This window comes from Salvia splendens, chromosome 9 (assembly GCF_004379255.2).
Source record: "Salvia splendens isolate huo1 chromosome 9, SspV2, whole genome shotgun sequence".
Lineage (NCBI taxonomy): Eukaryota > Viridiplantae > Streptophyta > Magnoliopsida > Lamiales > Lamiaceae > Salvia > Salvia splendens.
In genome coordinates, this window is record NC_056040.1 from 2,860,928 (window position 1) to 2,881,495 (window position 20,568).

The 20,568-nt window shown below is 40.1% G+C and overlaps 5 protein-coding genes across 6 annotated transcripts; 2 read left to right on the forward strand and 3 right to left on the reverse strand.

Annotated features, from left to right (window-relative positions):
- The first annotated feature begins 145 nt into the window (after positions 1-145).
- LOC121748984 (NAC domain-containing protein 67-like) lies at positions 146-1,880 on the forward strand. Of its 2 annotated transcripts, XR_006039562.1 has the most exons (4): positions 146-370; positions 911-1,185; positions 1,396-1,577; positions 1,680-1,880. XR_006039562.1 is itself a non-coding variant. In XM_042143585.1 (3 exons), the coding sequence occupies exons 2-3, from the start codon at positions 931-933 to the stop codon at positions 1,495-1,497; spliced, it is 357 nt and encodes a 118-aa protein (XP_041999519.1). In that variant the 5' UTR covers positions 146-370; positions 911-930; the 3' UTR covers positions 1,498-1,880. The 2 variants fall into 2 exon arrangements, 1 of the variants encoding a protein (XP_041999519.1); XM_042143585.1 differs by having other exon boundaries at positions 1,396-1,880.
- A 753-nt stretch (positions 1,881-2,633) lies between these two features.
- Positions 2,634-4,711, forward strand: LOC121748983 (NAC domain-containing protein JA2L-like). Its single transcript, XM_042143584.1, has 4 exons — positions 2,634-2,880; positions 3,567-3,823; positions 4,060-4,256; positions 4,456-4,711. The coding sequence occupies exons 1-4, from the start codon at positions 2,730-2,732 to the stop codon at positions 4,457-4,459; spliced, it is 609 nt and encodes a 202-aa protein (XP_041999518.1). The 5' UTR covers positions 2,634-2,729; the 3' UTR covers positions 4,460-4,711.
- Positions 4,712-5,062: 351 nt separating this feature from the next.
- LOC121748982 (RNA-binding protein PNO1-like) lies at positions 5,063-6,055 on the reverse strand. Its single transcript, XM_042143583.1, has one exon. It carries the CDS (start codon positions 5,972-5,974, stop codon positions 5,267-5,269), a length of 708 nt encoding a protein of 235 aa, XP_041999517.1. The 5' UTR covers positions 5,975-6,055; the 3' UTR covers positions 5,063-5,266.
- A 441-nt stretch (positions 6,056-6,496) lies between these two features.
- On the reverse strand, positions 6,497-11,044 carry LOC121748975 (5-methyltetrahydropteroyltriglutamate--homocysteine methyltransferase-like). The gene is made up of 12 exons (XM_042143573.1): positions 10,892-11,044; positions 9,642-9,996; positions 9,459-9,546; positions 9,218-9,345; positions 8,732-9,123; positions 8,486-8,649; positions 8,278-8,358; positions 8,018-8,184; positions 7,828-7,933; positions 7,441-7,691; positions 7,159-7,360; positions 6,497-7,077 (listed from the first exon to the last, which is right to left on the reverse strand). The coding sequence occupies exons 2-12, from the start codon at positions 9,989-9,991 to the stop codon at positions 6,712-6,714; spliced, it is 2,295 nt and encodes a 764-aa protein (XP_041999507.1). The 5' UTR covers positions 9,992-9,996; positions 10,892-11,044; the 3' UTR covers positions 6,497-6,711.
- Positions 11,045-12,752: 1,708 nt separating this feature from the next.
- On the reverse strand, positions 12,753-17,400 carry LOC121748316 (5-methyltetrahydropteroyltriglutamate--homocysteine methyltransferase-like). Its single transcript, XM_042142597.1, has 12 exons — positions 17,270-17,400; positions 16,305-16,658; positions 16,128-16,215; positions 15,548-15,675; positions 15,053-15,444; positions 14,804-14,967; positions 14,537-14,617; positions 14,275-14,441; positions 14,087-14,192; positions 13,744-13,994; positions 13,453-13,654; positions 12,753-13,375 (listed from the first exon to the last, which is right to left on the reverse strand). Exons 2-12 carry the CDS (start codon positions 16,652-16,654, stop codon positions 13,007-13,009), a joined length of 2,298 nt encoding a protein of 765 aa, XP_041998531.1. The 5' UTR covers positions 16,655-16,658; positions 17,270-17,400; the 3' UTR covers positions 12,753-13,006.
- Positions 17,401-20,568: the final 3,168 nt, after the last annotated feature.

The following is a 20,568-nucleotide window of genomic DNA, read 5'->3' on the forward strand; positions in this document are numbered from 1 at the left end:
AATCTTAAAACCACTTAAAATTGATAATACTCAAATCAAATGGATTGAAGTTTTAAATAGAGAAGGCGGGAAAGACTAACTAACTCTCCAACTGCTGAAATAAGAGACGATTTTCATCTCTCTCTCATTTCCAAGTGCAGCTGAATTGACGTCTCTCTCTCGTCTCCCTCACTCCGCCGCCACAATTCACATGTCAATTGCGCTGCCGCCAGCGATAAAACAAGTGGTGTCGGAATCATGGACGAATTTAACCCGACGGATGCGGAGATAATCCTTGAGTATCTGATGAAGAAGACCAACAATGAGGCGTTTCACACCGACATGATCAGTCCGGTTCATTTCTATGCTTTCACTCCAGATTATCTTTCTGGTAAATTTCTATTTTCTTTTTTTTATCAGTATTATTTCTCGCTCATTTCGCCTCTTTCTTCAGATTGAGTGATTATAGCTTTTCATGATTCAATTTTCGACAACTTTTAGATGTTTTTGCTCGAATCGAAATCTTGTATTTGAGTAATTTCAGATCTTAATCGTAAGTATATATGATTATGCGATATTTTTTAAACAAATTACATGTATGCTTCATTAAACAAAAGTAGCAATGACTGTTTTATTTAACTTTTAATTGTAATCAACGAAGATTATGTGCTTCTTGTGAATCAGTGTAGTTTTTCTTCCGTTTATCCTCTCTGTTTCTAGGGATCCTCTGTTTCTGAAACTGCACTAATTAGTTAGTATACTAGTATTTTTTATTTGTTCTATTTCTGCTATAAATTGATTTTTTTCTACTGTTGATTATTTTAGTATTAGTATTTAAATGGCGGATTTTCAGCTACAATGAAATATAGCTGAAATATGGCATAGATGCAGAGTGGTAGTGAAACCAATCCTCTAATAATTTGCAATATAGTTATATAGTATGGTGCAGAAATGTATAGAGCAAGTGGAGACAGAGTGTGGTATTACTTCACACAAAGAAGGAGAAAGCATAGACGCGGTAATGTGGTGGACAGGACAGCAGCGGGTGGATATTGGGATAGAGTTACTGCTCCCAAAGATATCATGCATAATCGAAGAGTTATTGGTTCGTGCAGGCTGTTCGCCTACTTCACAGGGAAACGTCGAGATTCTGTCAGGACTGATTGGATGATGCAAGAATTCACAGCACCAGAGAATCGCGCGAGGGTAAGTATTTTCTTTTGTGGTTGTAGATTTTTGGTTCTAACTTGTGTCGTTGTTGTTTGTTGTGTTCATATCAAATGGAGATTGTCGTGGTTGTTGGGAAGGCACGACGATCCATTGTTTGGGGTGGATTTAGTAGTGAATTTAGAATTGTTAAGATGTTAAAATCTGGTGTAACATGTATTGATCCACATTGTTGTGTTGTGCAAGCAGATGAAAGCTTTGGTTGTGTGTAAGATGTATAAGAACGAAACCCGGAGATCAAGAAAAAGAAACCATGATGGAGAGGCGAACAACAACCCCGGCCTAGGCTGAAATTGATGAAACATGAAGGGTTAATGTTTCTTTATCAGAACAGTCATTGAGATGGAAACTTATTCAGATCATTTCCAATTGTGATTTTACTAATCTTGAATATCATAATATCTTATTATTAGTCTCTACTTGAATTTTGATGTTACTAATCTTGAATGTGCATGTTTTGGTTGTGATTGCAGGTGAAGGACAAGCAGTGAATCAGTTGTGTTGTTGTAGCTCATAATGACATATTATTTGTTTTTCATTTTTTGTTTGTAAAGATTGATTGAGGTTAACAGAACATTAAAATTAGGATCATAATTCTAATAATCGGAGATTAGTTCTGTGTGGACAAAAACTACAGTCACAATAGTATAATGTACTTATTGAGTTGTATACTACTGGAGTACTACTTTTTCTACCAATAGATTTTTTATTCCCATTTAATTGAATTGTACTACTACAGTCATAATTCTAATAATCAGAGATTTGTTCTGTGTGGACAAAATTTTATTACAGTGGTAGTATAATGCATTGAATTGTATGCAACTTCCTGCAAAATTAATTCTATTTTATTTTTAGTTGTAATTGACATGGACATATTAAATTGAAGTTCATGGACCTCAGAAAATATTTTCAATTGCACGTATCAAAATTGTACCTTAAACAATTCGCGGAAAAAAGAAATGTTCTCTCTTTTTAAAATTTGTCTCATACTACTATCGATTAATCATGGACAAAAGAGTGCATTTTTTTAGGTAGATTATAGTTTCAAGTACAGTTGGTATTTTGTATTGATTCTCCTAATAGCATTCACAATACCGCCCATGAATTCGCCCTATAAACTCCTCATTTCCCCCTTGCCACGTAGTCAAAGCACCTGCTTATTTCACCACTGTTTTTATTTTTTTATAATAAAATAAAGTAGCAAAATAACATAAATTTAAGAACATTAGCCCATCCTTATTTCACCATCATTTTCATGATATTGAAATACTAAAAAAAGTACAACAAGAAATAAACTAACAAAAATTACAAGTAAAAGTGAACTTTAATAGAAAAGGCGGGAAAAGCCTAACTAACTTCAAACTGTGGAAACTGTGTATATATATGTGTATATGAGCAGAGCTGAGTTGAAAAGTACTGTATTCAAGTTCGACAAATCACCCCCAAAACCGAGCCTCACTAAGCCGCCACTTTCGCATCTCAATTGCGCCGGCGCCGGCGATAAAGCGAGTGGTGTTGGATCCATGGATGAGTTACCTCCGGGTCGCGTATTTAACCCGTCGGATGAGGAGATAATCCGTGAGTATCTGACGAGGAAAAACAACGAGGAGGGGTTTCACACCAACATGATCCATACGGTTAATTTTTATGATTTCGATCCAGATTATCTCTCTGGTAAATTTCTAGTTTCTTTTTTTATCTGTACTATTTCGTGATTATTGCTTTTCATGATTCAATTTTCTGTTCTAATCGAAGTCTTGTACTCCATTTGAGTAGTTTCAGATCTGAATCATCTTCAAAGTAAATCTCATGCCTCTATTACTATGACTGAATGTATTTCTTGAATAAAAGTAGATAATGCGACAGATTTTAAGCAAATTTCGTGTAATATTTCACTAATTTTATCCAGCAATGACTGTTTTATTTAAATTTAAATTTTAATCAACGAAGATTATGTGTTTCTTGTGAATCAGTGTAGTCTTTGTTTCTGAATCTGCACTGATTAGTTAGCACTATGTTTTATTTCTTCTTTTTCTGCTATAAATTGATTATTTTTTCTAGTGTTAATACACTTGCGTTTCTTATTTAAATCACTATTCTTTAAGTAAATCATCTTGAGCCATATATGCGTTGCTTTGCACTAAGCGAAAAAGACTATTTCAATGATGTTTATCCATAGTAAATAAGAGTTTGATGTTTGAATACCACCTGTAAATAATCCAAGGAACATGACATTGCAAAGTGGTAGTGAAACCAATCCTCTAATAATTTGTACTCGGAGTTGATAGTTTTTTTTTTTTTTTACTTTTATGGCTTAGACAAGTAGTAGTATCAGTTTTGTGTTGCTGTGTTTGGTGCAGGAATACATGGAGCAAGTGGAAACGGAGTGTGGTATTTCTTCACAAAGAGAAAGAGAAGTAATAGACCCATTACTGTGGTGGACAGGAGAGCAGGGAATGGAGATTGGAAGGTTGTTGATGTTGTTAAAGATATCATGCATGATGGACGAAGAATTGGGGCGCGCAGTTCGTTTGCCTACTTCACAGGGCCATATCGAAAAACTGTTAGGACTGATTGGATGATGAGAGAATTCACAGCACCAGAAATCGAAGTGAGGGTAAGTAATTTCTTTTGTGGTTATAGAATTTTGTCGTCTTGGTTATAGTATGCTTGAGGCGGTTGTTGTTTGCTGCGTTCATATCAAATGAAGATTGTCGGAGTTGTTGTGAAGACACGGTGATGATCCGTTGTTTGGGTTGGATTTAGTAGTGAATCTAGAATTTGAATCTATTGTTAATACGCTTAATAATCTGATGTACTAACATCTGTTGATCACATGTGGTGTGCAAGCAGTTTGATGATTGGGTTGTGTGTAAGATGTACGAGTACAAGTCAATCAGTAAAAGAGGCAACTGTAGTTCGATCCCTGATGTGGTGAATGAAGCCGGGAGTTCAAGAAAAAGAAACCATGACGGAGAAGAGAAAGATGGAAAGGCACAACACAAACGTCGTGTGAATAGCGCAACTGCAACTGCAACTGCAAGCGCAAGGTTTGAATGTTTTAAGCTAATAAACAAATTCAAAATTGATGAAAGCATGAAATGTTGTGTTTCTTAGTATGATTTGTTACTTCTAATGTTTCTTTATCAGATTCAGTCAATATAACAGTTATATCATATTGCCTTCTTATTTGTACTAATAACTTTTTCACTAATCTAAATGTGCACTTTTTCTGGTTGTAATTTGCAGGTGAATGGACAAGATTTGAGGAGCATAGTTCTAAATGTGCAATTTTTTTTGGTTGTAATTACAACCAGCATTAAAATTAGGAGCATAGTTCTAAAATAGAGATCATTTCGGTATAGAACAAAGACTCCAGTGAGTCATGATTCTATATTTTTAATACTTTTGGGACTTGTTTGTTGCAAAGTCCTTGGCGCATGACCAACTCACACATGTAGTATATTTTTACCGATTGTGCTTAATAACTGAATCGTTTCAAAAGACGGAGGGACGATTCAAAAGTTCTTACTTTTTAAAGACGGAGGCAATACAAGATAATAATCATATTTCTTAAATTGGAACATCAGCACTATACAATAAGATGTATAGAAATTATATTTTCTTGTCCGAAAATAAATGTCATACTTTTCATTTCCATAAAAAAATATCATATTTCTTATTTTTTTGGAAAAATTCTGTCACATTAATATAAAAAACAGTACTATATTTTGGTAGTATAAAGTTTAATCTTGATAGAATGTAGTAATATATACAACAATATTTAATTTTAGTAACTAATGCAATTACAAAAAAGACACTCCTACAATTAATCTACTCTCATCTCATTTACTGATTAACTTTGAAATGCAGTAATATGTTATCATTATAATTAAGGAAAAACTAACAAAATTGCTGGAAAAGCAAATTACAGAAATGCAATAAGAACCCGAACAAGAGACAAAGATCAAACTTTTGGATCGAAAAATGCCGAAAATTGGGCACTTTTCATAACTCGTATCATCAAAAATTTAATCAAACAAAAAAGAAGAGTAATCAATCAAAACCTTTCAGCAAGGCGCGCGGTGACTGCTCTCAGCTTCGAATAAACCTTCGCAGCAGGGGATCCCAAAATCAAGCTACAAAGCGAATCCCTCGCGACCTTGATATTAGCAAACGATCCAAGCAAATGAATCTTCGAATCCGCAATCACAATCCTTGTCCTCGTCGAATTCTCAATCGCGAATTTCGTTTTCCCCCCTTTTCCGCTCAATCGCCCGATTGCTCGCGACAAGTGCTCGCCTTTCAGCGTCTTCACATCCTTGATCTCGAACGATTCGACGTAGAGCTCGTCCATCCGGAGCAGCGCGACGGCGTCGATGACGTCGAATCCGAGCATGAAGGCGTGCACGAAGTCGGCGCACTTCTGGAGGTTGCTGACGTCGGGGGTGTCGGTGCGGGTCTTGAGCTCGACGCGGCGCGCCTTGAGATTCATCCGGATGTCGATCTTCATCTCGTCGTAGATCGGGGTGTAGATCTCGAGCCAGGCTTTTTTGAGAGGAGTGTAGCGGTGCGGCGGGACGGAGATTTTGCGGAATTGGATCTGGCCGTCGGAGATTTCGTGCGCCTTGAGCGGCCGGAAATTAGGTTTCTGTGCGAATAGGACCTGCGGCTTCCTCGGAGGAGGGGCTGCGGCTGCGGCTTCGACGTCCATGGCGGAGGGAGAAGTAGAGGCGGCGGTGGCGATTTCGGCCGACGGATTTTCCATTTTGTGAGAGAGGGAATGTGAAGAACGGAGACGGCTAGGGTTTTTGTTTCACAAGGGGTTTTTGCTTTGGTTATGATTGGCATATAAATATAGGAGCAATTGTTTTTGGCATATGTCTTTTTTATTTTTAATGTTCAAACTAAATACGTTTGTTTCTATTTTCCTTTTTTTTAGGTGTATATGTTCTTTTGTTACATTTTGTACATACCATGTTATGAATGTGAATTGGTTTTATCCTTAATTGGAGTAAGCTAATGATTCCCATCATTAGTTTTAAATCATATTTCATCGTTAAATAACATCAAGTAAATTTGGTGTAAAATATGTTATTAAGTCACATTAATTTGCAATGGTTAATTAGTCTCCTAAAATTTGTCCACACCCATTCTTTTTAATTTTTTCATATTTTACTAATTTCATAAATATTTTTATGACACGTACACTTTACCATTTTGTTTTCAATAACTTGTAGAAACACAAATAAATTTGAAATGCAAATTAAATTTCATACAATAAATGTGATACTATTAAAAATGAAACATCTTGATTGATGATTTCGCATAATCACACATAACAAAAAAAAACTCAAATTTCGTTCAATTTCCCACACTCAAAACTAAAATCTACTTGAAAAATAAAAAGAATCAAAAGCAAAGAATGATCTCCTCATGACATGAGGGACCAATGTTATTTAATGCCAACATTTAGATTTCACAACAAACCTCTCAACCCCTTCTTTATGCACTGCCAAGCTTGGTTCGGAGAATCTTGCAAGCAGACACCATGTTCTCGAGGGCCGGCTTCACCTCTCCGTATTTTCGAGTCTTGAGACCGCAGTCGGGGTTCACCCACAAGATGTTTGTCTCAAGGACCGCAAGCATCTTGTTGATCCGGTCCGCAATCTCATCCGTGGATGGGATTCTCGGGGAGTGGATGTCGTACACACCTGGCCCGATCCCAGCTCCGTACTTGACTCCCTCGCGGAACACTGACAGCAGCTTCTCGTCCGAACGTGAGTTCTCAATGGTGATCACGTCGGCATCCATGTTGATGATGGACTGGATGATGTCGTTGAAGTTGGAGTAGCACATGTGGGTGTGGATCTGTCAAACAAAAAACATTAGTGTAACGTTGAAGGAAATGTCGTGCATAGGACAATAGAATCGAGACGAGACGACACACACCTGGGTGGTATCTTGGACACCAACATTGGTGATTCTGAAGGAGTGTACAGCCCAGTCCAAGTAGAAAGCATGCTCGGATTTGCGGAGAGGCAACCCTTCTCTCAATGCAGCCTCGTCAATTTGGATCACGGTGATACCTGCCTTCTCAAGATCCTCGACTTCATCCTTAATGGCCAAAGCAATCTGATAACATGTCTCGGATCTGCGAACAAAACCAAAATGTTAGCGGGAAAAGTAAAAACACCATCTCTCCTAACACTATGTGGTAGTTAGAAACGTTACCTCGGTTGGTCGTTTCTCACAAAAGACCAATTGAGAATGGTAACAGGGCCGGTAAGCATTCCCTTCATCGGGCGCTTGGTCATGCTCTGGGCAGCAGATGACCAGTAGACAGTCATTGGGTTGGGGCGACTGACATCACCATAAATGATTGGTGGCTTCACACATCGAGATCCATATGATTGCACCCAGCCGTTTGCTGTGAAGGCAAAACCAGATAGTTGCTCTCCGAAGTACTCAACCATATCATTTCTCTGGAATTTAGACAGCCAAAGGACACGAGGTAATGTTAAAACAAACACTTTAGTAGCTATATCTAACTAATAGTACTCGTTACCCAAAATATTAAGAATGATTAATTTTCAGAGAATGGCCTTAGAATAAGCTCACCTCTGGTTCTCCGTGAACAAGAACATCAATGTCAAGCTCTTCTTGAAGCTTGACAACCTTGTTGATCTCCTCTTTGATGGCCTTATCATAGTCCTCCTCGGAGATCCTACAACCAAAATTTGAGCCTTTTATAAAAGGATTTGAATGCATTTTGAGATTTCAAATGAAAATTTAAGCAAACAAGACCTACTTCTTGGCCTTGTATTCACGACGCACTCTTCTGAGCTCCACTGTCTGTGGGAAGGAACCTATAGTGGTGGTTGGAAGGATTGGAAGGTTAAGCTTCTTCTGTTGAGCATTAAGTCTGGAGGTAACATCTGTAGCACGGCGATGATCAGAACCCTTCAGTGCAGCAGCCTAGTTGAACAATAGAAGAAGGATGGTAAGTGCACAACATTTTAGCAGCAGGATGCCTAAAAATCAAAGTGAAAATTATAAATATTCACTTACAGCCTTTTGGACAGCTTCATTGTTCACCCTAGGTGAAGATTTCCTAGATGCCTGAGCCGTAGCATTGGCTGAGAAGTATGCCTAAATGAACCAAATGAGCATAAGTACTATATAAACTAATATCAAGATAAATGTGTATAATCTAAAAAGATTTATGATCCACTTATTATGCGTCTCTATTAAAATTCAGAGGTTAGGAATCACATACCTCATCCTTCTGACCAGTCAATGCCTTTGCCAATGCATTCACTTCAACAACCTTTTGAGCTGCAAATGCGAGCCATGATTTAATTTCTTGGTCCAACTTAGTCTCATTTACTAGATCTACCGCAGTATGGAGAAGCGAGCATGAGGTAGACACAACAAGTTTATCTGCATGGGTAGTAAAACAATCAAATTAGATAACCACCTTAAAGAAACTTAAAACGTTGTATGTAGGTGTTCATTAAAGTACCCTTTCCCACTATGCTTTCAAGAGACTGCAGGGTGGAGAGGGATGCATCCAGATCATTAGCCCAGATGTTCCTTCCGTCAACAACTCCAGCAAAGAGGTATTTTCCAGATGGAAAACCACCCTTGATTAAATCAAGGGTCTGGGTTCCACGAACCAAATCAAAGCCAAAACCAGAAACTCCACTCAATGAGGTAAGGGTTTTGAATGCAGCCCCGGGAATGTCAGCAAAATAAGTCTCAACTAGAACCTCAACACCAGACAAAGCTGATTGCAGGTCAGCATATGCCTTTGTGAATGCTTCCAACTGGTGAGACTCGAGATCCTTAACTAAGGTGGGCTCATCAAACTGAATCCAAGATGCACCGGCAGCCTTCAGCTCAGCAATAACTTCCCTGCCAGGATTTTGCACATCAATTCAAAATTCTTAAATGATCTAAAAGGTGAGAGGATCTTGATATGAGAATCATTGGGTTGACATTTTCTCACTTGTAGATTGGAAGAATTTTGTCAAGAAGAGAAAGAAGAGGGAATGTTTTATCGACACCCTTGGCAGGTTTGGAAAGCAACAAGTATGAAACAGGACCAACAAGAACTGGAACAGTATCAACACCTTGCTGCATGATAGGACAGAAAACACATCAGATGGCAACAAACAACATCATGAACATTTAAACTTAATATCAATATTCATTATTGACGGCTTTGTGGGAAATGATAGAGATCATACCGCCTTAGCTTCTTTGTATTCATTAACGGCTTTATGGGAAGCATAAGAAAAATTCACATCAGGTCCCAATTCTGGGACAATGAAGTGGCTGTGGACAAATAAAGCAACAAAATTAGCAAATAAACATCAGAAGTGTAATGCAACTTTTGTTTCTCTAAGAAGATTATTCATCACTTCACTTACTAGTTGGTATCAAACCACTTGGTCATCTCCATAGCAGGAACAGAGTCGTTTCCTCTGGCCATGGAGAAGAAAGTGGAGAAACCAATCTCACCACCAGTCCAGTTGTATCTTGGGGGAACAGCACCGAGCATTGCAGTTGTGTCAAGCACCTGATCATAGTATGAGAATGTGTTGCTGGGGATGTACTTGATCCCAACATCAGACATCTGCTTCCAAATGGATGCTCTGAGACCAGCTGCCACCTTTTCCAAATCCTCGGCGCTGCTCTTGCCATCCCAGAACGATTCCAAAGCGAACTTTAGCTCTCTCTTAGGGCCCATACGAGGGTATCCAACAATATGGGATGCCATTTTATCTGGAATACCAAATTCAATCAGTCGAATCACATAAAAGCACAAGAGAGAACACGACCTCTCTAAATAACATGCATTGAGTTTGAAATTGTTCGGTATCTTCATTTATATAAGGTAAATGGCCTTCATTCATTTAAGGTAAATGGCATTTATCCAAGAAGTATTGAACCTTCTTTTGCCACATTACTCACATGCAACTGATCTGTATTTTAATGATCGCAATCAAAGCATATGAATTCATTATCATGCATGATCATTTCCATGTTTACCGTATTAAAACTCACAGATCAATAAAGGAATATGCATGTTTCATAGATCAAAAAAGGAATATGCATGTTTCACACCAATAACATCACAAGATGATTAGATTGAAAGCATCACAAATAGAAAAAGGCTTCAAAATAAATGATTCCAGATCCAAAACAAAATGGTGAAACGATAAAACAGATCAAAACATTACATAGCAGAGAAATTTCACATCCAGATCCAAATGCAAACACTTCACTTCTAAATTAAGATCACAACTGATTCACCTCCCTTCCACCCAACATCAGCTCGTTTTCAAAATGATACGCCATCACATTCGCAACAAATCGAAATAAATAACACGACAACGAGCATGCAGCGATGATGCTCATCACTTAAAAAAAAGAGCAAAATAAAAATCACAATCAAACACGAAAAAACCTCACCGGATCAAGCAATCACGTCGGAAATCAGACGATCACGAATAAATCGAATCGAAACCAACAGAAAATCCAAATTAAATTGAAATAGCGAAAAATGAATGGATCAACGTAATATGTAAAAGAGGTATTTTAAACAAAAAACGAGAATTTATGTAATGATCAGATTAAAATGAACGGCACACACAGAATAGAAGCGTGGAAAGCTCACCGAAGAGAGAGGCGGAACGTAGATATCTGTTTCTGGTAGAGAGAGAGAGAGAAGCGAGGCACGAGCTAAGGAGAAGGATGAACGAGCTTATTTATGGCTTAGGCTGAAGAGAGTTGGTGTGATTACCCACTCCCGATAATGATGCGGAGGCCGAGTTTTTTTATAATTCTATTTGAAATTTTCAGCTTAGTTTCTGTAGATTTATTTTTACTCATCTTTTGTTTATTACTATCTCCGTCTAAGGAGGATAACCCCTTCCTTGTCCGCACTTAATTTTATATAATTTTATTTTGCGTATTAAGTGAGAAGAGAGAGTAAATAAAAGATAGTAGTGTTTTCATTTTAGTAATTTATCATTTTAATTTGGATAAACTAAAAAAGAAAATAAATAATCTTCAATTGGACATTACTATTTTTTCTCTGTGTATTGTTTGATCAAATTTCATTGTTGACTTACATTTCGTTGTCAATTTATGTATTCACTATAACTTTTATGTCTTTATTCATTTGCTTTGAAAGTTTAAATATTTTAAAAACGATATAGATTTAAAAAACGATATTTTAAATATTTGCTTAATCATATAGATTTAAAAAAACGATATTTTGACTAGAGTGATTAAAATTTACCACTATTGAAAAAGAATAAAACCAAAATTTTCCTGAAAGTAAATACTAGTACCACATATACTAGCGTCGAGCGGTCCTGATTAAAAAATATTTAAACCTGAGGAAAAAGTATTCATAAAGAAAGAGACAAATAAAAGCACAAGCTAATAAACAGGGATTTCATGTTTGGTGGGTGAAAGGTGAAAGCCAAGCGAGGGAAAATGATATTCTAGGTATACCAAATTTTAAAATAGAAGTATTCTTTTACATGGAGTACTACGTATTTTAGTTGATCATCAGTAATCATCACCTCTTATTGTACTACTAACTTGGAGCTATTTTTTTTATCATCTATTTTGATTCTAATACTACATTTAAAATTTATTAACACTAGCATTTTTAAAAAAAATTAAAAATAAAATAAATGATGTTAAACATGGATAAGAGTAATACTCATATAAAATACTATTGCATATCATTTCCCACTTTTATATTATAATTTAAAGTAAAGGTCAAAATTGGTTCTACAATTTTGGTCATAAACTTTATCTTTTGAATTTAATCTCAATTTTGATCAAATTAGATTATTAATTATGATTTTTTTACTCCCAAATTATTTCCTTGATTATTTTAATAAATATTCATTTAAAATATGAAATAATTAATAGATTAGGATTCCCCACTTATTTTTCTGCTTGTCAGCTCCACTCCTATAATCAACAAAAATTATAGTTCAATAAACAACAATTACAATCCCTAAATGCTTGAAACCACGTGTTCAATAGCGATAGAAAGAAAAGTGGGAAACGCGAGAAGGAAGGGAGAGGATGTAATAAGTGGGGAACCTTAATCTATTACTCTTATTTATTTCAGATTTTAAATGAATATTTATTAAATTAATTAAGGAAATAATTAGGGAGTCAAAAATTATACTCCCTCCGTCCCCGAATAAGAGTCGTTAATTTCCATTTTAAGTCGTCCCCCATTAAGAGTCACTCTTCATTTTTACCATAAATGGTAGTAGGCCCCACATTTCATTAACTCACTCCACTCACATTTTATTATAAAACCAATATAAAAATGTGAGTCCTACATTCCACTAACTTTTTCAACCAACTTTTCTCTACATTTCTTAAAACTCGTGCCCGGTCAAAGAGCGACTCCTATAAGGGGACGGAGGGAGTAATTAATAGTCTAATTTGATTAAAATTGAGATTAAATCCGTTGACCAAAAAAATTGAAACGACACAAAATCTGGAAACAATAATTCCTTAGAATTTCCAAAGAACAACCTGATAGAAGTACATTTATTTGGAAGCTGCTGTCACAAGGCGATCGCAATCTTCCAAATAAAAGCAGTAATATTTCAAACATCCATTAAAGAAATAGTAAAAGCAAACCCAAAACAAAACGCCCCGCGGGCACCCTACATCTTTCTTGAACCACAGTTATAAAATTGAATAGAAAATATTTTTCATAAACTCATGAAGGTGGGAATCGGTGAGGAGCTTATTTGGCACTGGCAAGATTCTTTCGGAGGAGCTTGGCGGCCTCAACCATGTTCTCGAGGGCGGGCTTGACCTCTCCGTACTTGCGGGTCTTGAGACCGCAGTCGGGGTTAACCCACAGGATGTTGGTCTCGAGGACGGCAAGCATCTTGTTGATTCTGTCAGCAATCTCCTCAGTTGACGGGATACGTGGAGAGTGGATGTCGTACACACCAGGCCCAATTCCAGCTCCGTACTTCACTCCCTCGCGGAATACAGAGAGCAGCTTCTCGTCGGAGCGCGAGTTCTCGATTGTTATGACATCAGCGTCCATGTCGATGATGGAGTGAATGATGTCGTTGAAGTTCGAGTAGCACATGTGGGTGTGGATCTGTCAAATGATATAGCAAACAGATTAGTGAATCGTTGAAGGAAATGTTGTGCAGAGGGTCGAGTGACGAGACAGACCTGGGTGGTATCTTGAACACCGACGTTGGTGATTCTGAAGGAGTGGACAGCCCAGTCCAAGTAGAAAGCGTGCTCGGATTTGCGGAGAGGCAGCCCCTCCCTCAATGCAGCCTCGTCGATCTGGATCACAGTGATACCGGCCTTCTCAAGGTCCTCCACTTCATCCTTGATTGCCAAGGCAATTTGGTAACAGGTTTCGAATCTGAGAATCAAGACAAAAGGTGTGTTTAGCATATAACAGAGAGAACCAAAAGAGTAAACAGAAACCCTTTATCACATTAGAAACATTACCTAGGCTGGTCGTTTCTCACGAAAGACCAATTGAGGATGGTGACGGGCCCAGTGAGCATACCCTTCATCGGGCGCTTGGTCATGCTCTGGGCAGCAGTGGACCAAAAGACGGTCATGGGATTGGGGCGGCTGACATCACCGTAGATAATTGGCGGCTTGACACATCTAGATCCGTATGATTGGACCCAGCCATTTGCCGTGAAGGCAAAGCCAGAAAGTTGCTCGCCAAAGTACTCCACCATGTCGTTTCTCTGGTAATTGGACATACAAAAAGTACAAGATTGTGTTAGAACCAAACACATCAGTGGCAATTCCTTTGGCAGAATGGCTTTTAAATTATCACCTCTGGCTCTCCATGGACAAGAACATCGATGTCAAGCTCCTCCTGAAGCTTGACAACCTTGCTGATCTCCTCCTTGATGGCCTTAACATATTCCTCCTCGGAGATCCTAGAACAAAAAATTTAAACTTTTAGAAATCGAGTTCAACAAATTAATAGATTGTAAAGCAATTTAACCAAACAACACTCACTTCTTGGCCTTGTATTCACGGCGCACTCTTCTAAGCTCCACTGTCTGTGGGAAGGAACCAATAGTGGTGGTTGGGAGGATCGGAAGGTTGAGCTTCTTCTGCTGGGCGTCAAGTCTGGAGCTAACGTTTGTAGCGCGGCGATGGTCAGAACCTCTTAGTGCAGCAGCCTAGATGAATAAATCAGAGAGAAGACAGTCAGCTCACAGTAGTTAAGCAGCAAGACACAAAAAAATCAAATTCACAAATACAAAAATTCACTTACAGCCTTTTGCACTGCTTCATTGTTCACCCTCGGGGAGGATTTCCTAGAGGCATGAGCAGCAGCGTTGGCAGAAAAGAAGGCCTGGAAACATCAAAATAAAGAAATGAGCAACAATACTAGTACAGCAGTTATAATAAAAGTCCAATATATATACTATACAAGTCATAACAATAAGCCCAAGATTTACAATAACAAGCACAGTTTGATATAAACTGTAAGTCTGTATTCTCAATGCAAATTCAAATGATGTTTAGGAAAGAAATATACCTCATCCTTCTCGCCGGACAATGCCTTTGCAAGTGCGTTCACTTCTACGATCTTCTGAGCAGCAAATGCAAGCCAAGACTTGATTTCCTGGTCCAACTTAGTCTCATTGGCCAAATCCACAGCAGTGTGGAGAAGCGAGCTGGATGTGGACACAACAAGCTTGTCTGCAGGTAGGAAAAAGAAAATACAATGAGACATCATAAAAGTAATACGTGAATCTAGCAACAAAGAGGTTTAGATATAAAATACCCTTTCCGACGATTCCTTCAAGAGAACCCAGCTCGGCGAGAGATGCGGCCAAATCATTAGCCCAGATGTTCCTTCCATCTACAACACCGGCGAAGAGGTATTTTCCAGCCGGGAAACCACCCTTGATCAATTCGAGTGTTTGGGCTCCACGAACCAAATCAAATCCGAAGCCAGATACACCGCTCAAGGAGGTAAGGGTCTTGTATGCAGCAGCCGGTACATCAGCGAAATAGGTTTCAACAATGGCGTTGACGCCAGACAAGGTTGATTCAAGCTCGGCATAAGCCTTGGTGAAGGCTTCCAGTTGGTGTGACTCGAGATCCTTAACCAATGTAGGCTCATCGAATTGGATCCATGAAGCACCTGCTGCCTTCAGTTCAGCAATAACTTCCCTGCCAGGATTTGGTAGATTAAATAACAGAAGGGAATAATAATAATAATACAAATGGCAAATGGTAATAGAACTGGTTGTTATTTTATTCTCATTTTTCTTACTTGTAGATTGGAAGAATCTTGTCAAGAAGAGAAAGAAGTGGGAAAGTTTTCTCAACTTCCTTAGCAGGTTTGGAGAGCAAAAGGTATGATACTGGTCCAACAAGAACAGGGACGGTATCAACACCGAGCTGCATGAGAGAGCCGGAAACTCATCAGGTATAAAATACTATTACAAACTTATAGGCAGCAAAAGAGACATTTAAGATTGGATCTTTAAATAAAATACAACATATAATTGCATGACAGAGCAGGAAAAAAACTACTTACAAACTTATAGGCAGCAAAAGAGACATTTAAGATTGGATCTTTAAACAAAATACTGTACAACATATAGACTACAGTAGAGGCATTTGAGTTACACATCAGATTGTATAATACTAATTCTTCTATTCACATATTCAATTCAAAACAGAGTATACCAGATAACTACATGCATTAAAAGGTTCGAATGTATTTTACTATGGAACAATACTTACGACTCATAAATTAGTAGACTAACACAATACCATCAAATGGATGTAATCAATACTATTTTGCACTACTTTATATTGGAAATACAAGAGATAAATGGAGCTCTTACAGCTTTGGCCTCTTTGTACTCATTAACAGCTTTGTGAGAACCATAGCTAAATTTCACATCAGGGCCCAACTCAGGGACAATGAAGTGGCTGCACAGAGAGAAACAAACATCTAATTAGATAAATAAACAACGCAAATGCAAGAAAGTTATGTTAAAAAAAATAATCTTGTCACTTACTAGTTGGTGTCGAACCACTTGGTCATCTCCATAGCAGGAAGAGAGGCATTGCCTCTGGCCATGGAGAAGTAGGTGGAGAAACCAATCTCACCACCGGTCCAGTTGTATCTCGGGGGAACGGCGCCGAGCATGGCAGTGGTGTCGAGCACCTGATCGTAGTACGAGAACGTGTTGCTGGGAATGTACTTGATGCCGGCAACAGACATCTGCTTCCAGATGGAAGCTCTGAGATCAGCCGCCACCTTCTCCAAATCCTCGGCGCTGCTCTTGCCATCCCAGAACGATTCGAGAGCGAACTTCAGCTCTCTCTTGGGGCCCATGCGGGGATATCCAACGATGTGGGAAGCCATTTTTCTGTCGATTTAAAAAAATCAATTCATTAAACAACATAAAGCAATAAAACACCTAATCACCATGCACAAATAGGAATCGGGCAATTTAATTCGAAAATCAAGCATCGACTTCATACACATGAGATCAATACATCAAGCATCATCAGATCAAGTTGACATAGACGCAGATCCATAGCTTCGAAACACAAATAATCACAGATCTAACGATAGTAACACAATACATGTGCGTAAAACGGAAGTGAGACACGATGTGGACAGATTAAACTGCAGTGAAGATACAAAACAGCGCCTTCATCGCAGATCTAGTCAGAGAAGATTTTCGAAATTCAGATCTAGCATTTTCACCGTATTATTAATCCAAATTGATAACAACCACACATTGATTCACGATTTCAGGAGCGTAACATCTCCAGATTCAGAGTTTTACTCATAGATCTAGTTGAATTAGTCTCGAAGTTGATTATGTTCAATTCCAAAACCTTAATTCTTAGTTTGATTGATTAAAAAGTAGATTTGATTAAGTAGCAACACATAGATCTTATTAAACCGAGATTTATGCAAATTGAGAGCAGAAATCAACGGCGGGACAGCAGGACTGGCGGAAGAACGTACCCTTAAAGGGAAGGGAGACCGGTTTCAGGTAGAGAGAGAAGTAGGTATAGATAGAGAGAGAAGGCCAAGACGCGAGTTGAGGTGAATGATGAGTGGGCTTATTTATAGGGGCGGGGTTAGGTGGGGTGATGGTGGCGGGGTAGATCTCGGAAAGTGAAAACCTGTCGACTGGTTAATTTACCATTACGTTGATTTTGAGTGAAAATTACGCGCGGTTTGGAGAGCGTGTGCACACGCGGTTGTTGGTGCGCTCACCCACTCCGTAGACTAATTTGCATATATTTGTTATCTAGTGATGATCCTTTAGGCCATCCACAATAGCAATAGCCCAGCAATAGCTCAGCCATAGCCCAGCCATTGCCACATCATCAACACTAAAAATCCTCCTGCCACATCATAAATAGCCCAGCCATAGCCTAGTCACATCAATAGCCATATCACTAATAACAATTATATAAAATGACATAATTAACAATCACACAATATACGAAATTTAATTTACGAGACATATACAGGAAAAGTTTAATAATACTATTAAAATTTAAAAAAGTACAATAATTTAAAAAAATACATTAATTTAAAAAAAAATACATTAATAAAAAAGAGTGACAATTCACTCCTCGTCTCCGTCGTCGTCGCCTCCGTCGCCACCATCGCCGCCGCCACCATCGCCGTCACCTCCGCCGCCTACGCCGCCGCCGCCGCCACCGGTCTCCCTCCGTATAGCCTCCAACTCGTCCTGCAGGCTCATGAGCAAGGTTTGAAGCACGCTCTTCTCCACGGGATCCGTCGCCACCCGCCATTCGGCCATCGTCTTGATCAACTGAGCGCGCGTTTGGGCGCGAGCGAAGAATTTGAGCTCCTGGGTGGATTGGCCAAGGGGGGATGCCGACTGGACCTCCTGGGAAGCTCCGGCGTTCCCTCTCGCCGCCTGCTGAGCGCGCTTGCGCCCAATCGGGCGAGGTCGGCCACCGACCGAACGCGGCGTGGGGAACTCCTGCGTCGTCTCGGGGAGGTCGTGGGAACCTCCGCTGCTGCCGCTGTAATCGCCGGTGTAGTTCAGTCGTTGCTTCTTCGGCCAGCCAGAGTCGACACCTACTCGGAACTTCTCGGACTCGCTCAGTACAAGATAGCAGTTCCAGTATGTGAAGTCCTTGTATAAACCCTTCAGTGGGAAGGCTTTCTCCGCTATTCTCCTGCAGTCATCCTCCGTTTGGCCACTGCTCATTATGCGGAGTGCGTTGGTGTACAAACCTGAAAATCGGGAGACCGCCGCCCTGATTCGGTTCCAGCCCTTCCGGCAATCCTCCCCGTTGCGGGGCCTCCCCTCCGGGCAAAATCTCTGGTAGGCTGCTGCTATCTTGCCCCACATGTTGACGATCCTTTGCTCGTTCGAAACGAGAGGATCGTCGCAAACACTCACCCACGCCTTGCTGAGAGCGACGTTCTCGTCGTCCGTCCACCTCCTCCGTACCTCCTCCTCACCCGGCTGCGACGACTCGCCGACCTTCTTCTTGCCCTTCTTCTTGCCCTTCTTCTTTGGGGCGCCACGCCCCAGCACTGCCCCCCCTGAACTAGAGTCTCCGGAGCTCCGAGAGTATCAAACCTCAACTCATCCAAGGAGAAACTATCAAACCCCAAGGGTGTTTGGGTCGATGTGTGCGAAGACCCAGTCGAAAAATCAAAACTAGGGCGATAGACATCCCCCGCCGTCGCCGGGGACCCCCCAGGAGTCCCCTGTGTAGCCGGTACGACCCCCGGAGTCCACTGTGTCGCCGGTGCTCCCCCGGGCATCATCTGCGTCCCGGGTGCCCACCCCGGTATCGGCGGAAACCCCCCCGGCGGACTCCCCCCCATTGGGGCCCCGGGCATCATCTGCTGCCATGGGTACATGTTGTAGTACCCGGGCACCTGACCCCATCCACTTCCCACAGGGATCGACGGAGTTTGTGACCCGCTACTCCCGGAACTAGGCTCGTTGTTGAGATCCATTTCCCGTTGTTGATCTTGAACAGAAAGAAAGATAGAGAGAGTACTCGTTAAAACAAGTGGTGCGAATGAAAATGACGAGCAAAGCGCGTATATATAGTGTTTCGGAAGAAAAAAACTAATTTTCGCGTTGGGCGGTGCGCTGGGCGATCCGGGAGCTGCAATAGCGCCGAAAGGACCGCCCAGCCGACCGCCCAGCGCCACGCCACCGCCCAGCGCTGCGCGGTTTCTCTCTCCAGTCAGCGGCTGGGCGGCTGCAATAGACCGCCCAGCGAACCGCCCAGCGCCGGCGCTCGGCTGGGCGGTCGCTGGGCGGTTATTGTGGATGGTCTTATAGCATCTCCAGTGGTCGCCGGAAAAGCAATAGCACAGCCATAGCCAGCCATGCCATATCAGCAACACTAAATTTTTTCTGCCATATCAGCTGGACAAGCAATGGCCCAGCCATAGCCTTGCCAAATCATCAGCACTAAAAACAAATATTTAAACAATCATATAAAATACGGAATTAAATTTACGACACATATACGGGAAAATTCTCTAATAATATTAAAATTTTAAAAATACATTAATTAAAAAAAATTAAAAAAAAATTACATTACTTAAAAAAATCCTAATCCACGCACGACATACCATCACCAGATGTCATCCCGGGCATCATCTGCTGCCAAGGGTACATGTTGTTGTAGTACCCGGGCATCTGATTCCATCCACCTCCCACGGGGACCGCGGGAGTTTGAGACCCGCTCGACCCTGAAGTTGGCTCGTTGTTGAGATCCATTTCGCGTTGTTGATCTTGTACAGAAATTAAGATAGAGAGAGTACTCGTTAAAACAAGTGGTGCGAATGAAAATGTCGTGCAAATCGCGTATATATAGTGTTTCAAAAAAAAAATTGGCTTGTCGGTTCCTCGACGATCGGGAGGCTGCAATAGCGGCGAGCCGATCGGTGAGAGAATCGGCGAGCGCCCGGGAATCAGCGTGCCCTCGCCGAAATTCTCGCTGATTTGGCGCTCGCCGGCTGCAATAGTTCGGCGAGCCGCTCGCTCGCCGACCAGTGGAGATGCTCTTATGTTAAACTCAAATAAATTCATTTTAGCGTAAAAATCAAATTAAATATAATTTTATTTCAACCATTTATACTAAATTTAAATTTAAAAGAATTATTCTTTATATTATATTTTTTATACTCACAAAATTTAAAAAACTTTTAGGTATGAGTTTAGTATAAACCTAAAGATAGGTATTTTTTCCCAAAAACCAAAAATGAGATTGGTTTTGGAGTACTACTAGAGCTAATTACCTTTACTA